General features: G+C 38.4%; 1 protein-coding gene across 2 annotated transcripts in view; it reads left to right on the top strand.

Annotated features, from left to right (window-relative positions):
• The window catches only part of RGL1 (ral guanine nucleotide dissociation stimulator like 1), a 204,071-nt gene extending 190,352 nt beyond the window's left edge, over positions 1–13,719 (top strand). For both annotated transcript variants that reach the window (XM_051998795.1, XM_051998796.1), the window contains exons 16-18: positions 4,455–4,709; positions 7,876–7,990; positions 10,922–13,719. In XM_051998795.1, the coding sequence (XP_051854755.1) occupies positions 4,455–4,709; positions 7,876–7,990; positions 10,922–11,109 (558 nt within the window). In that variant the 3' untranslated portion in view covers positions 11,110–13,719. The remainder of the gene's footprint in view (positions 1–4,454; positions 4,710–7,875; positions 7,991–10,921) is intronic.
• Positions 13,720–14,322: the final 603 nt, after the last annotated feature.

Raw genomic sequence — 14,322 nt, 5'->3', positions numbered from 1 at the left:
TTCACATCTTTTTCTTAATTCCCCTCTTCTTTTGCTGCCATCATGTTCTGCCTCATCTTATTTATATACATTTCAGAGTCCCTCAATTAGTTCATTACCCCTTTAGGGTAGAGATCTGGCAATCTTGGTTTCACTAAAACCTAGCACAGTTCTTTTTATTGTAGACACTTAATAAATATTTTCAAAATTAAATTGAATCCCCATCCAAAGACTGGGTCTCATTTCCAACATTTCTAATGATGTCCATAAAGCCTTCATTTGAAGAATGCCAACAGTAAGAAACTTAATTCCTCAAGACAAACTATTCCATTCTTGGCCATTTCTAATTGCTGGACACTGTTTATTTGTGTTAGCAAATCCCACTGTTCTTTCTAGTTCAGTTTTTGGAGCCAAACAAGCTCAACTTTCATTCAGCTACCATTTGGTAAGATTCATTATGTACCTAAATATAAATAATGCTATGTTAGGTGCTGGGATGACTACAAAGAACAAAAAAAAATATCCTTCTGCCTTCATGGGTGGAGGGTACTCTTAAGGCATTTTGTAATTCATCCTTATAGATGCATTTTGTATCTTGCATGTTAGTCATTTGGTTTTAACTTGGAAGTTCAATTTCTGATAAGGGTTTGGAGCTCACTAGGCAATACTAGTAAGAGCTTAGACTAAACAGGACACAAGAATCTAAGATCTTAATTTGATTTCAAATGTTTTTAGTAGCACCTTCATTGGAGGCAGCTCTCAGAAATTAGTGGTGGCCGACTGTTGCTGTCTTTGTGGGGATTACTCAAAACTAGAAAAAAGATCATTTGGTGATATGAGAATCGACTGATTGATCAGTTACAGAGAAGGAAAACACATGCAAGTGAAGTTAGAGAAATGGGCGGAGGGAGATAAAGAGGAAAAGCAGGGATCCACAGAACTGGAAGGCTGAAAGGAAAAGCAAGTCACATGTGTTTTTAATCTTACACTAAGTCAACTCTTGAGTCTGGTAAATTCTAAACACAAAGATGAACTTATGGGAAAATGAACAAAGTAAGAGGAAGAGAAAAAAGGATGATAAGGAAGTGATAAACAATAGGAAACCTTGGAATTCAGTCCCTCCTCTGACACTATTTAGCTGTGGCTTTGGAGCAAGCCATTGATTCTTTCTGGGTCTTGCTTTCCTCATCTCCAAAGTAGGGGTAGGGACCAGATCTGGGATTTCATTGGTATAGAAAACTCCTAGATGAACTTCCCTAAAAATTAGAGTCTTATAGGGTTTCCTCAAGAACTAAGAAGTGGCTTGCTTAGGGTCACAAAACCAGGATGCATCCGAGACCAGAGCTGATCTCCAGTCTCTGTGCTTCCAAGGTTACTTTCTGTCCTCTTTGTTTTGCTGCCTCTTATCTCTAAAATATGAATAATAAAGCTTGCCTTGTTTGCTTCCTCAGTATTGTGAGGACTTAAGAGATAAAGCTCCCACATGTGAGCTGTTGTGTACTCTAGCCTCCTATTTGTAGCTGCTGGAAATGTTTTTAATTTGAAGATTTAACCTTCATTGCCATTGATGGCAATCTTTATTGGGGCATATCACATGACTGATAAACATGATACAATCTAGTGTCTTGTGAATGAGGGAAAAGATAGTGAAACTAAGAACCAGGACTAATTCAGGGAGGTACATTCTCCTCCCATTCTGTTGGGAGCTCAATGACTTTAACTGAATACTAATTAACTATAAGGATAAACATGAGAACACATTTCATTTGCCATTTCTTTTACTTGGCAAATTTGGAGGAACCAAGACCTGACTTTATAAACTCTTAAAAATGTGGATGTGTATCTATATATGTATATGTATATTTGTATACATGCATATCTCTATACACATATATATATTGAAATGATTAAAGACTTTTTATATATGGCTATGCATCTATGTATGTATATATGTATATCTATATATTTATATATAGATATATGTATATTGAAAATAGTAAAAAAAAACCTTTTTGTTTTGTGGATATGCATCTATGCATGCACATATATGTAAATACAAATATTATATATGTCATATATATCAATATAAATGTCATGTATGTATCGATGTAAATATTATATTTTGTGTATGTCAATATATTATCACATATACATATATATATGTCGATATAAAAGTTAAAGAACCAGGACAACTTCTAAAAATCAATTGAATTGTCCCTATGTAGTGGAACAAAAATGACATTTGACTGTGCAAGAAGGTAGGATGGTTATATATCAAAACTTAGGATGAAAAGCAAGCAATTGGAAGCCAGACTTTTGCTATAACAGTAGTCCTATGCAGATTTATATCTATGCTTATATCTGTGTATGTCTATATATATAACTAGCTATATCCGAGAGCCAGTTTTACTCAGGAGATCAAAGGCTGACCTTGTTCAAGCCTATCTCTGGCACACCGTCACTTTATCACCACATGAGCCTATGTAAGTCACTTAAACTTTTGGAGCACCCCCGCACTTCTCTAAGACTTCTTTAAGTTATAGAATGGTTTCTTGTCTGCGTTGGTAGAGAGCTTCCTCTGCTAGAGAAATCACTGATGTAGTCAATTTTATGTCACTCTATATATATAAGAAACTATATCTCATGGTTAAAAAAATGATTGAAAACTCATCTTGAATCCCTCAATGTGTTTGTACTGGTATAAAACAAAGAACGTAAATAACAGAATAGTCCGTGTATCACCCAGAAGCCACAATAGGAAGGATGGTTCTCTTGCTGAAAAACATGGAGGAGGCGTGGATAACATCAACAATTTACATTGCTCCCTGATGGTAAAACTGATGAATTATTCATAGTTTGGTTACTACCCAGACAGTCTGACCACAATTTGACAACACCAGAATTTGTAAAGATTACTATGCAGAAGAAAATTTACAAACAGACCCAACATCAAATTCATATGTGGATTAAGAAGGACTCTGATTCTTATTTGCTTCACTGTGGCTAGGATTACATTTATTAAAGGAAGCCAGTCCAACTCCCTACTAAAGCCCCACTTCAGTGCCTCCTCATGCTTTCTTTCTAAGATTACACCAGTGAAGTGCAAACCATGGTAGATCCAACCAAGCTGGAAAAACTTCAGGCAAGACTGAAGTAGTTTTTTTTTTTTTTTTTTTTCCTGCAGCAGGTAATTGTGAGAATCAACTAAATCTGTATTAAAGCACTTTGTAAACTTTTAAGTGCTTTTAACTATGTTAGTTTTTAATATTGGTATAATTAACAACAGCAAATCATCCAAGAACATATTATCTTAGTGACTGTGGATTATAATATAAGCAAAATCATTCTGCTAAGATTATATATCAAAGGACCTTAGATCTAAGTTTGCAAACAGACTAATGTATAAATACAGAATAAAGAAATTCCAGAATGTAATACAATATTACTGGGATAGGGTTACAATAATCAATCAATGACTCCCATTCAACACATTGACAAAGAACTAGGACAAATTATAAAAATCAATTGAATTGTCCCTATGTAGTAGAACAAAAAAGGGTATTTAACTGAAAGATATTTTCTTAAATGTATAAGTTAGTAGAACTCATTGATCCAGTTGCCCCTCTTAAGTAAAAATGCTGCAGAAAAAAACAGTAAGTTTCCATTTATCTGGTATCTTAATGACTACAACAAGATTTTGGAGGGTTATACTTCTCATTGTTTTGAGAAAAATGCAAATAATTATAAAAGGAAACTGATTAATGTTGTGAGTTTTTAAAAAATTATTTCCACATTATTGTATAGGGTTGTTATGAATGTGCCCATAGCAAAGTATCCATAATACAATGGATCCATAAGGAGAGAGAGAGACAGACAGACAGACAGACAGACACAGAGCGGGAGAGAGAGAGAGAGAGGGAGAAGAAGGAATGAACTAATAGTTATAAGACCTTTTTCTAGTGCAGTGAGATGTTAACTTGGGAGTCCAAAATGTGTTATTTTTTGTCTTTGCTGCCATCTGCTGGTTATTCTTTGAAAGAGCAGCAGGGAATCCTGGCAATGAGTCCTAAAATGAGGAGGGGCCTTACCAATCACGTCACAGTCATTCCATCTCCCAGGCCAAAAGGAGCTTAGAGGGCCAAATCTTGGGAAGTCTGTGCAAGCAGGGAGCACAGGGTGGGAAGTCTTTCAGGGGACTCTTACTAAAGGATAAAGTCAGGGATGTTAGTTCGGCTCCCCCATTTTACAGATGAAAGAAAAATCTGTCCCTATGAGGCAGAATTCACAGATGTGCAACAATTAGTCCAAGGACTTTCGGAAACTAGGGCCTTCTCTGCCAGAGAAGAAGATGCTTGTCCATGGTCTAATGGATAAAATAACAGTGGATATGGTTATGTATCTGTCCTGTCTCTTTTCTGAGAGTAGTATAAAGCTTCTCATGTTCCTTTTTTCTTTTTCTTTTTTCCCTTTTCCAGCTCTCAGAATCCTCCTCATCTTGCTCCTCTATCCATTCCATGGACACAACTTCCTCAGGACTGTCATCCTTCATCAACCCCCTCTCCTCCCCTCCGGTCACCAACAACAACTCGAAAAACCACAAACGCTCCATCTCAGTCACATCCATTACCTCGACAGTGCTGTCTCCAGTTTACAATCAACAGAATGAAGACACTTGTATAATCCGGATCAGTATAGAAGACAACAATGGGAACATGTATAAAAGTATCATGGTAAGTGTTTTAGCTCTTTCGCCCAGGTGTACCAGTGCTCAGACTGATGTGTGTGGTTATGTGCATGAAGGTGGCCGGTGACTTTGTATCTGAGATGTGGAGAGGAAGGGGAAACCTCGAGGCAGGAAGAAATAACTTCAGATCCAGCCTCCAATTTACTAGTTCCATGACCTTGGGCAAACCTTTTAAACTCTACCTCAGTTTCTTTAGCTAAAAAAAAAAATAGTATTTATCTGTTCTATTCTGAGAATCAAATAAAATAATGTTTCTGAAGAACTTATCAGAATGCCTAGCACAGAGTAGGAACTTAATCCTTGTTCACTTCCCCTCTCCTCTTTCCTAATAGGAAAAACATTACACACACACACACACACACTCACTATGCAAAATGAATTTTAGGAGGAAAGGCACTGGCCACTGAGGGATCAGGAAATCGTTCCTTCTGATCTGATACCTATAGTATCTAGATGAAAAAAGAGAAGGAAACTAATGTCTTGAAAGTAGTGATTTGACTTCTTGTCTGCTTTCTTTTTATTACTTGCACTAAAATTCCATAGAAATTCTCTAAAGGTCTTTGTGTGAGATTTAGTTCTGTCATAAAGTGTGTAGGGAAGGAGAACATCTCTTAGAAACACCATCAAGTTCTTGTGGAAGATAAGGGGATGGATTAATTTCTTGAGTCTTAAAAAAAAAAAAAAAAAAGGGGGGGGCTGATAGAGAGCTGAGGGGCAGTAAAGTGACCTCCAGAGCTCTTGGTTTCTTCCCCATAATCTGTTGGAACATTAGCATCCACCCCTCACTCCAGACTCCCTACTTCAGACCATAGGAACCACCTCCAATAGCTTGAAATTTCCAGAAAGCTGGAAGAGAGGGCACCCCCTTCACATCATTGAAGAAGGGGAGGAGATCACATTCATTCCTTGGCTCTGTGGAACTCTGAATATGTTTCCTCCTGAAACACTGTTGCGCATGGTGATTAGATTTACTGTTACTTGCTATTAGCCCAGTTATACATTAGCCCAGTATGTATTTATGTATAATACATATGCACACATATACACACATCTCTCTGGTGCATTATGAGTTAAATAGATTTTTGTAGGCTGGCTGAGAACCTACCCGCTTTTTATAGCATTGTTTGTAAGGAAAAATGCATTCCAACTTATAAAAAAATTTTAAAAAAGATTGGGGACACTTTGCCTGATAATAAGTTGAGAAAAGCTTTTCTAATTTGCTCCACAAATGGATGAGTCTCTGGGAAAAGTTCCCTCCCACATTACCCTGAGATTGTACATGTCAGGGAAAGTTAGTGGTTATGGATTCTTCAGTAAAAAAACTGAATATCTCTTAGGTGTATCTTGGTAAGAAATTTGCATCTGGCTGGCTAAGTGCAACAGCAGCCCCCAGTGACCAGAGCATTTCATTCAGGCCAACAGGAAACAGATCTTCCTCTTGCAGACTTGGGACGTGCACCTATTTTTTCTTTACAAATTCATATCACAGATGTCTCGGGCACAGGAAGATAAGCGAGGTCATTGCTATTTGTTTTCAAGGGGCTGATTTTAATAAATTGAGCTTTTGGAACTTTGTTCAGAATGAGTTGCTTCATCAGGCGTATTGTAGGATAGGAACGAAGCCGAGAAACCTTTAATGTGCAGGAAAAAATGTGTTTCCTGTTGTGCTGGTGTCTTCCCATTCATTGATGCCCCTGAACAGAAAGCAACAAACAAACAAAAATAAAACCTCTTACTGCTGCAGATGGACAGGCCACTTGTTTGTAAGTAGCAGGAAGTGTACGCTCCAATGGCTATTATTCTCTCACAGATGGAGTAGATGTAATTTATCATTCCTTGGTTGAAAACGGTCCTGTTTGTTGCATCCAGAAAATCTCAAACTCAGGAAAACAATATTAAATATTGTTGCTTTAAAACATTACTATATGGATCTCAATGCTCACGGAAGTGAGAATGCTATAGAAGGAGATCGGGTCTTTAGCTCGGTTGCCCAATCTCTGGGGACTACAGGAAGTCAGCCTTCCCCTTCTCATCTCTGATATTCCAATTGTAGTTACTAGCAATTGTAGCAACAGCTATGCTCCCAGTTAGGGATCTGTGCACTGGCACATAAGTCAGTAAGTAGGTCCTTTCAGGGGAAAGTGCCTCTGTTCCCTGAGCGGGCTCTCATGAAACTCCAGAGTCTCAAGGAACCATCATTTTTGGCTGGTAATCCATCCCTCCCTTCTCATGTGTGACACTCTGCCCAAAGGGGTCCTTACTACAAACCAGGGAGTGTGTTTTCCCATATTAGAGGGCCATTAGGTATGGCCAATGGCAGTGTGTTTGAATATGAAGCCCCCTGATAGTAATGTAATTTCTGCTAAGCAGCAAGGTTGGGCAGTGATTAGACCATTGTACCGGGTATCAGGAACACTTGAGTTCAAATACAGATTCACTCACTTTCTTTACAACTTTGAGCCAAGTCACTTAACCTATTGTTCTCAATTTCCTTAACAGTAAAATGGTTTTAACCACTTCTTAAGGTTGTTATGAGGTTCAATCATGAGATGGTTTTTGTAAAACACTTAAGAAAGCATCCGGCATGTAATAATAGGTAGTATATAAATGCTAACTATTATTATTGTTGTTATTAGATTACCTTATATTTGTATAGTGCTTGAGTCTGAGATCAACCTAGTAAAGTGGAGAGTGCTGGTGTTGTTATCCCCCTTTTTACAAGGGAGAAAATTGAGATTCCGTGTCTTGTTGAAATTCACATAGTCTATAGTAGCACGCAGGCCAGAATCCTTTGTGCCCTTATTTGGGACATATAGTTCCTTAATAAGTTGGAATTATTTTTCTGAGTTATTCCACAGCTGATTCTTTGTTCTCTGTTAGCAAAATCTTCATACAGTATGAATACATCTCTTTCTCCCTCCATTCCCCCCTAAGTCATGTGCTCCATGTAGGTTCAAGTAAAGGGAGAGGCAGAATCCCAGAGTAGTTGAAGACCATTGCCCTCACAGCAACAACTTGTATTTTTTTCAGCACTTAGCACATTGTAGGCACTTGTTTATTGAATGACTCACTGACAGTACTGGGAGTTCCCTATTGATGATGGGCCATAAGGAACAAAATTTTCATGAAACATGGAACTTGATATTTTCCAGTTGACAAGCCAGGATAAAACTCCAGCTGTCATCCAGAGAGCCATGTTGAAACACAACCTTGATTCAGACCCTGCAGAGGATTATGAGCTTGTCCAAGTCATCTCAGAGGATAAAGGTGAGTAGAAACTGCTCGGGATATCTCCAACCATAGGATCTCGGGTGCACCAAATGCTAGCATTGGCTGGGACCTTAAAGATCACTGAGCCAACACTTTGTTTTATGAAGAGTGAGACTTAGAGGTGTCAAATATAGTCACACTGACCTTGCCAATGGGCTAATCAAGACTGAGATCCATGTTTTCTCCTGTTATCTACTTCTCTTCAAATTTGGGATATAGAGGACCAATATGGTAAATTAAGTAGTCTGGAGTATTCTTATATTTATGTTTTGTATTAGCTCTATTCTGGAACCAAGAATGGAAAACAGTGTGGCATTTTTCATGGGATTGAAAAAATAGCCTTTAAAAAAATCATCTTTTCAAGAGCCTCTGGGGATTTTCATAATTCATGAAGCAGAATTCTAACTTGCCTTCATTGCTCAAAGTCCTATTTCCTCTCTTTGCCTAATAGAATAATTTCAGAGAAAAGCTTTATCTTCATTTATGATTGATCCTTGGCTACTAATAACTCCTTCTCTTAACACTTGAAATTCAAATTTCTCTTCCTCTGCATCCCAAAGAAAGAATACTCAGTATAGCCCTTCATTGTGTTGGGATGCTCTTTACTCAAAGAAGCCTTCTCTGGAGTATCACACCTTTGAGATGGTCATTCTGGGAAGAAGACTACTCTTGTACCTAACAAGATTTGTTATGTGTTTTTATTTTATTTTATTGAATTCTTTTTTAAACTATCTCCCAAATTTTCCATTGTATCACTTTTCTTCCCAGCTCCCAGAGAACAATTGCTTATAACAAATAATTTTTAATTTATTACTCACTTTGGAAAGTGAAAACCAATATATGATGAAACTGAAGGAAAAACTTTTCTATAGAATTCAGTGCCACAAATATATAATCAAGCATATTAGAAATAAGAGTTGTCTTAGGAAACATCTAGTAGAGCATTCTTAAAGCATGGTCTGGGGACCCCTGAAAATCCTTGAGACTCTTTCAGTGGGTTTGTGAAATAGAAATAATTTTAAGAATAATACTAATATGATTTAATTTCCAATTAAATTTAATACTGATAGTGATAAGTGGGAGGGTTGGTGCAAGGGTTCCTCAGTACTTATTAAGAATGTAAAGGAATTCTAAAGCCAAAAATGTTTGACAGCTACAGTCATTGAACTACTCTCCCATTGTACAGATGAGAAAACTGAAGTTTTCAAAAAAGCAAAGTGCTTTGCCCAAAGCATCACAGTGAATTAGTAGAGCTGAGGCTAGAACTTAGATTCCCAGACGTGTAGTCCCGAGTTCTTTATACCAAATATCAGAGGATATATCACTCAAAACAACCCAGGTCTTTTGCTATTACTAGTCAATTCCATGAATCCAGAATTGTGATTATAGTTGTGATATTCTATTGCTGTTTTTCCTGTGTGGGACAATCATACCCCTAAGTCTTATACACTTTTAAAATTAATGTGCATGAAAATTAGTTTGTAATGAGACTCTCATTATATTCCTAGAGGCATTTGGAATAAACCATTAGATAATACTTGAGCTCAGTCTGGCTCTTATTAATTCTCTTTGCATAACAGTATATAGAGCATTGAACAAGGCAACACTCTCTCATGATATAGTGGTTTACTTTTGCTTCATCTTATGGGATACTTAGATGTTGGTTAGTTTTGGAAAATATTGATCCAATACTAGATGGAATTGATTGACCAAGTACCTCAACAAAATTGTCTTGTTTTCAGTGTGGACTCATCATCTTCTGCGAGGAAGTCAGTGCAGGGAAGATAATAGTTTGGAGTTCTGATTCTAACATGATCTAGGGCATTACAAGATATTTTACCCCTTTGAGCCCGGTTTTCTTTATGTGATAATGGAAGGGAAGGTCACTGAAATTGTCCAAATTTGTTTAGTTCATAGGACGTAGAGTTTAACAGGACCTGAGAAAGCACCTAATTCCCATTTCTCAAACAAAAAGGGGTTATAAATGAAAAAAGTTTAAGAAATCCTAAATTCTAATTCATGATTCGTGTGGAAAATAATATTTGAGTTCCAATCAGGATTAAGCAAATTAGTGCTGTCTATTCTGGATTTTGATTTCTGGATTGGTTCAAATCTCTGGAACAAAAGTCATGTCCCAGGCCTTGCATATTTTCACATACCAATTCAATTCACTAAATATTTCTGTGTTCAAGGCTCTATGCTAGGCATAGAGCCTATGTCATAAAAAGAAAATAAGTGACATAAAGCCCTGTCCTACATTCTACTGGGCGATGGGGTAGGGAAAGACAGGCAGCATTTAAATAGATAGAAAAATGAAGTCTAATTTGAGGAGGAAGGGCACACTAATAATAGGGGGCAGGATCAGATCCCTGTAGATAGGATGAGCCTTGAAGGAAACTAAGAATCCTAATAGAAGAAGGGCATGAGGATGGTCAGTACAGAAGCCTGAGAGTACAAAATTGGGATCTTTAGCTTGGGGAAGGCAAGTATCTTTTGAGATTGTGCCTGAAGAGGAATATGGTGAAAAAAGTTTAGAAAAGTAAGCTAGAGTAAGAGTGTGAAGGAAGACCTTGAAATGCCCAATTGAAGAATTTTTTTTTTTTTGAGGCAATAGGGACTTGGTGAAAAATTTTGAACAGGGCTTGACATGGTCAGTACTTCAGTTTGGCAGCTATGTAGACTGGAGTGGATGGATGGGAAAGAGGAGAGAGGTCATAGGGAGATGAAATAGAGCGGTCATTGTGCAATGCTCCAAATGACCATGCACTTCGAGAGAAGGAAGGGAACCCAAGGGATGCTTGGAGGCAGCATCACTGGGGATTGACAGACAAACTGATTGTTTGGGGGTGGAGGAGAGAGAAGTGACGGGAGAGGTGAGCACTGGCCTCCCATATACACTGACTTCTTCCCATTTCTTCTCTTTTCCAGAATTGGTCATTCCAGATACGGCAAATGTCTTTTACGCTATGAATAGCCAGGTGAACTTTGACTTCATCCTACGGAAAAAAACGGTCCTGGATGAACAGGTGAAATTGCGGAGTCGGACCAGCTTGACCCTGCCCAGGACAGCAAAGAGAGGCTGCTGGAGCAATCGGCACAGCAAGATCACCCTCTGAAAGGGAGCAGGAGCTCACCAAAGCAGGGAACGGACCAGGGAGGATGACAGGAGAACTTCAACTACCACCCAGTATTAGGGAGCCTTCATCTATTCAACAAATATTTATTGAGCATCCGCTATGTGTATGGCACTGCACAAGACACCTTGGGGCAATACCAAGATCAATCAGATATGAAAGAGATGAACTACTACTGCAGTGTTCCTCCTCGACCGATATGGGATGAGAATGCCAAGTTACCCGCATATAGAAATATATAGGCGTCTTTGTGTATGTGTGTATATATACATAAACATATTTTATATATATATAAATGTATATATATATATGTGTGTGTGTGTGTATGAAAGGAACTTTATGGGATATTCTGGACTATGGGAAAAAATTTGCACATTGGCCTAGGATGATATGGTCATTTTTTAAATAAGGGGAAAAAAAAGAAGTTACTGAGAACATATACAGCCTTACACACCTTCCAATTAAATGGAATCAGATCCTAGGAATACGAATTTTCCTTTGTGCCAGTATTACTTGTAACATGAACTTCAAATTTTATTTTTCTAAGAGGAGAAAAACCTCTGAAAATCAAGTGCCACCAGAGACAAACAAGTGCAGGATGAGAAGAGTCACCATCAGCTGAATGAAAGACCGACTTGGAAAGGGTCTGGAGGAGCCGATGACTCTCTGTGTCCACCTGCACATGCCCCATTCTGTCAGCCTGGGCTGGGGAATGGGTGAGGAGCTTGGGTTTCCCCCTGAAGCTCAGCTGGAAAGAGAGTGCTAGATTTTGGAGCCGGAGGACTTGGGTCTAAACCCCTGCTCTCTGACTTATTACTTATTACCAGTGTGACCTTGGCCATTTCATTTCTTCCTTGAGCCTCAGTTTCCAAATCTGAAAAATGAGGAGCTTGGACTTAGTGATCTCTAAGGTCCCATCCAGCTCTACATCTATAATCTACCTTGAGCCATTTGCTCAACAAATTGCTTTTCTGGAGGAGGAGGAGAGAGAACTCATTTTGTCATCTTCGGATTTTTCTGACCAACATTTTGTTTTTTGCATTCAGGATCAGAATATGGACTTTAGTTTTTCCTTCTAAAAACATTCAGAAATGGATCATGCTTATTTTTGCACAAACACTCGCGTTTTTGGTAACTCACCAGCCAGGCAAGGAAGTGAAGAAGACGTCTGACATCTGCGGACTCTGTCCATGTTTGAAGGCCACTGGTCATTGCCTTTCTGGATAAATGCCTTTTGTGTGCACAGCTGCCTATCATGCTGGGCCTCTGCCACCAGAATTGCTGTTCCTCATCATTCTGTGCAATTATTCCTCAGGTGTAGAACTCTTTGTGGAGACTGACTTAGATTGGGGACTTGAAGTCTGTGAAGGAATTGATTCCTGAGCATCGATTGACCCATTGGCTGCCTCTGAAGATGTGCCTGTTTATTGTAGCAGTGCCCAGTTTGACTTTATTATTAATTTTTGTAGCATCACTGTGCCTAGCCCACAGCCTCCCCAGGGCAGGGTGGGGGACAGCCACCTTGTGGGGTCAGGGTGCATGCCAACTTAAATGTTTCTTAACAAGGTACATTCTCCAAATGGAATAAAGAAGTTAATTTTGCGTATGGACCCCCTCCCCCTCTATAGCTGCTATTACTCTGTCTCACTTGGAAGTGAAATTTTTATTGCCAACTATGCCATTTTCCTCCAGAGTCTGAGGTATGGTAAAAGTCATTTTAGGAGTTTGAATTAAAAGCCATATATGTTCGATATTGACGTGTAAGAAGCACTTACAGAATGTCATCCTTAAATTTTTTTCTCAGATTATTAATCTGCATTCCAAAAATTAAAAATAAAATGAAATGAACTGAGATTATAAAATTTAGATTATATACATAGTTTTCTCTGTGCCAGCTCCGTAACGCGACTATGAAAAGTTGTGTCTCGTTTATGTTCTGTGAACAGCCATAATAAATCAAGCTTGGGGAACTGGAAAGGTCTGAAGAGCCATAATGCATGGACAAGAAAAAACACAATCTTAGAGAATGCCTTACATCTTGCTCGACTTTCTCAGTGATGTTGATCATTGCACTGTAAAGATGCCCAACCTCATACGGCACGGAGACATTATCAGGTCCATCTTCATTTTGAGGAGAGGAGGGAAAAAAGTGGCAGGTGATGTGGCCGTGGGCCCCACAGTGCGACCAACAAACCAGATGGATCGACGCTAGAGCCTTAGCCTGTTTTTCAGGCTGTAAATCCAGAAATAACCTATAAGAATGTGTGGTTGAATGTCCCCCGAGCCCAATGTGTTTGCTTGTATATACTGTACATGTAGAGATTAGATTTATATACTGTACTGTACAAAACCTGTATTTTTCATTTTTAAAGATGATGCAAATGTCCAGTGGGATAAAATAGCCTCATTTATTTAATGCCATATTTTAAATACCATTTTGGTTCCTAATGGACAGCTTGTATGTGCTTTAGCCACTTGCACTCTTATTTGGCGTCTTTAGCATCTGTTTACCTTCTGGTTAAACTAATAAACTTATTTGGGAATAGGAAGCATGTGCTGCCTAAAGCCCAAGGGACTATGTCATGAATGTCACTCATCTCCTCACGTTGATTTCTTCTGTATTTCTTGCCTCCCTTTAGGAAGAGTTTGAATACTTCCAAAGTAGAACTTACCACCTCATGAGTCAGCACATGCTATTTGGAGGCAGCTCCCTACCTTCCTCCCTCCTTCCCTCTCCCTCTCTCCTTTTCCCTCTCTCTGCCTCTTCCCTTTCTCTGTCCCACCCACTATCATGAAGTAGTCTCTAATCATTTCACAAATTTCTAATGGTGTCTCTCAAATGAAGTTCCCAACTTTAAAAAAAATATATTTCCATATTTATCATGCTGCACAAGAAAAATAGATCAAAAAGGGAAAAAAAAGAGAAAGAATAAAATGAGCAAACAACAACAAAGGTGAAAATACTATGTCCCCATAGTTCAGTTCTCCGAGTTCTCTCTCTCTGGATACAGATGGCTCTCTCCATCACAAATCTATTAAGAGTTGCCCTGAATCACCTCATTGTTGTTTTTTTTTTTTGTTTGTTTGTTTGTTTGTTTCTTTTTTTAAAAAAAATTTTATTTAATGATTACTTTATATTGACAACATTATCCCTTGCACTCGTTTCTTTTCCGATTTTTTTCCCCTCCCTCCCTC

Source organism: Antechinus flavipes, chromosome 4 (assembly GCF_016432865.1).
Source record: "Antechinus flavipes isolate AdamAnt ecotype Samford, QLD, Australia chromosome 4, AdamAnt_v2, whole genome shotgun sequence".
In the NCBI taxonomy this organism is placed as follows: domain Eukaryota; kingdom Metazoa; phylum Chordata; class Mammalia; order Dasyuromorphia; family Dasyuridae; genus Antechinus; species Antechinus flavipes.
The sequence above is the reverse complement of the archived record's forward strand: the minus strand, read 5'-3'. Positions and strand labels throughout refer to the sequence as shown.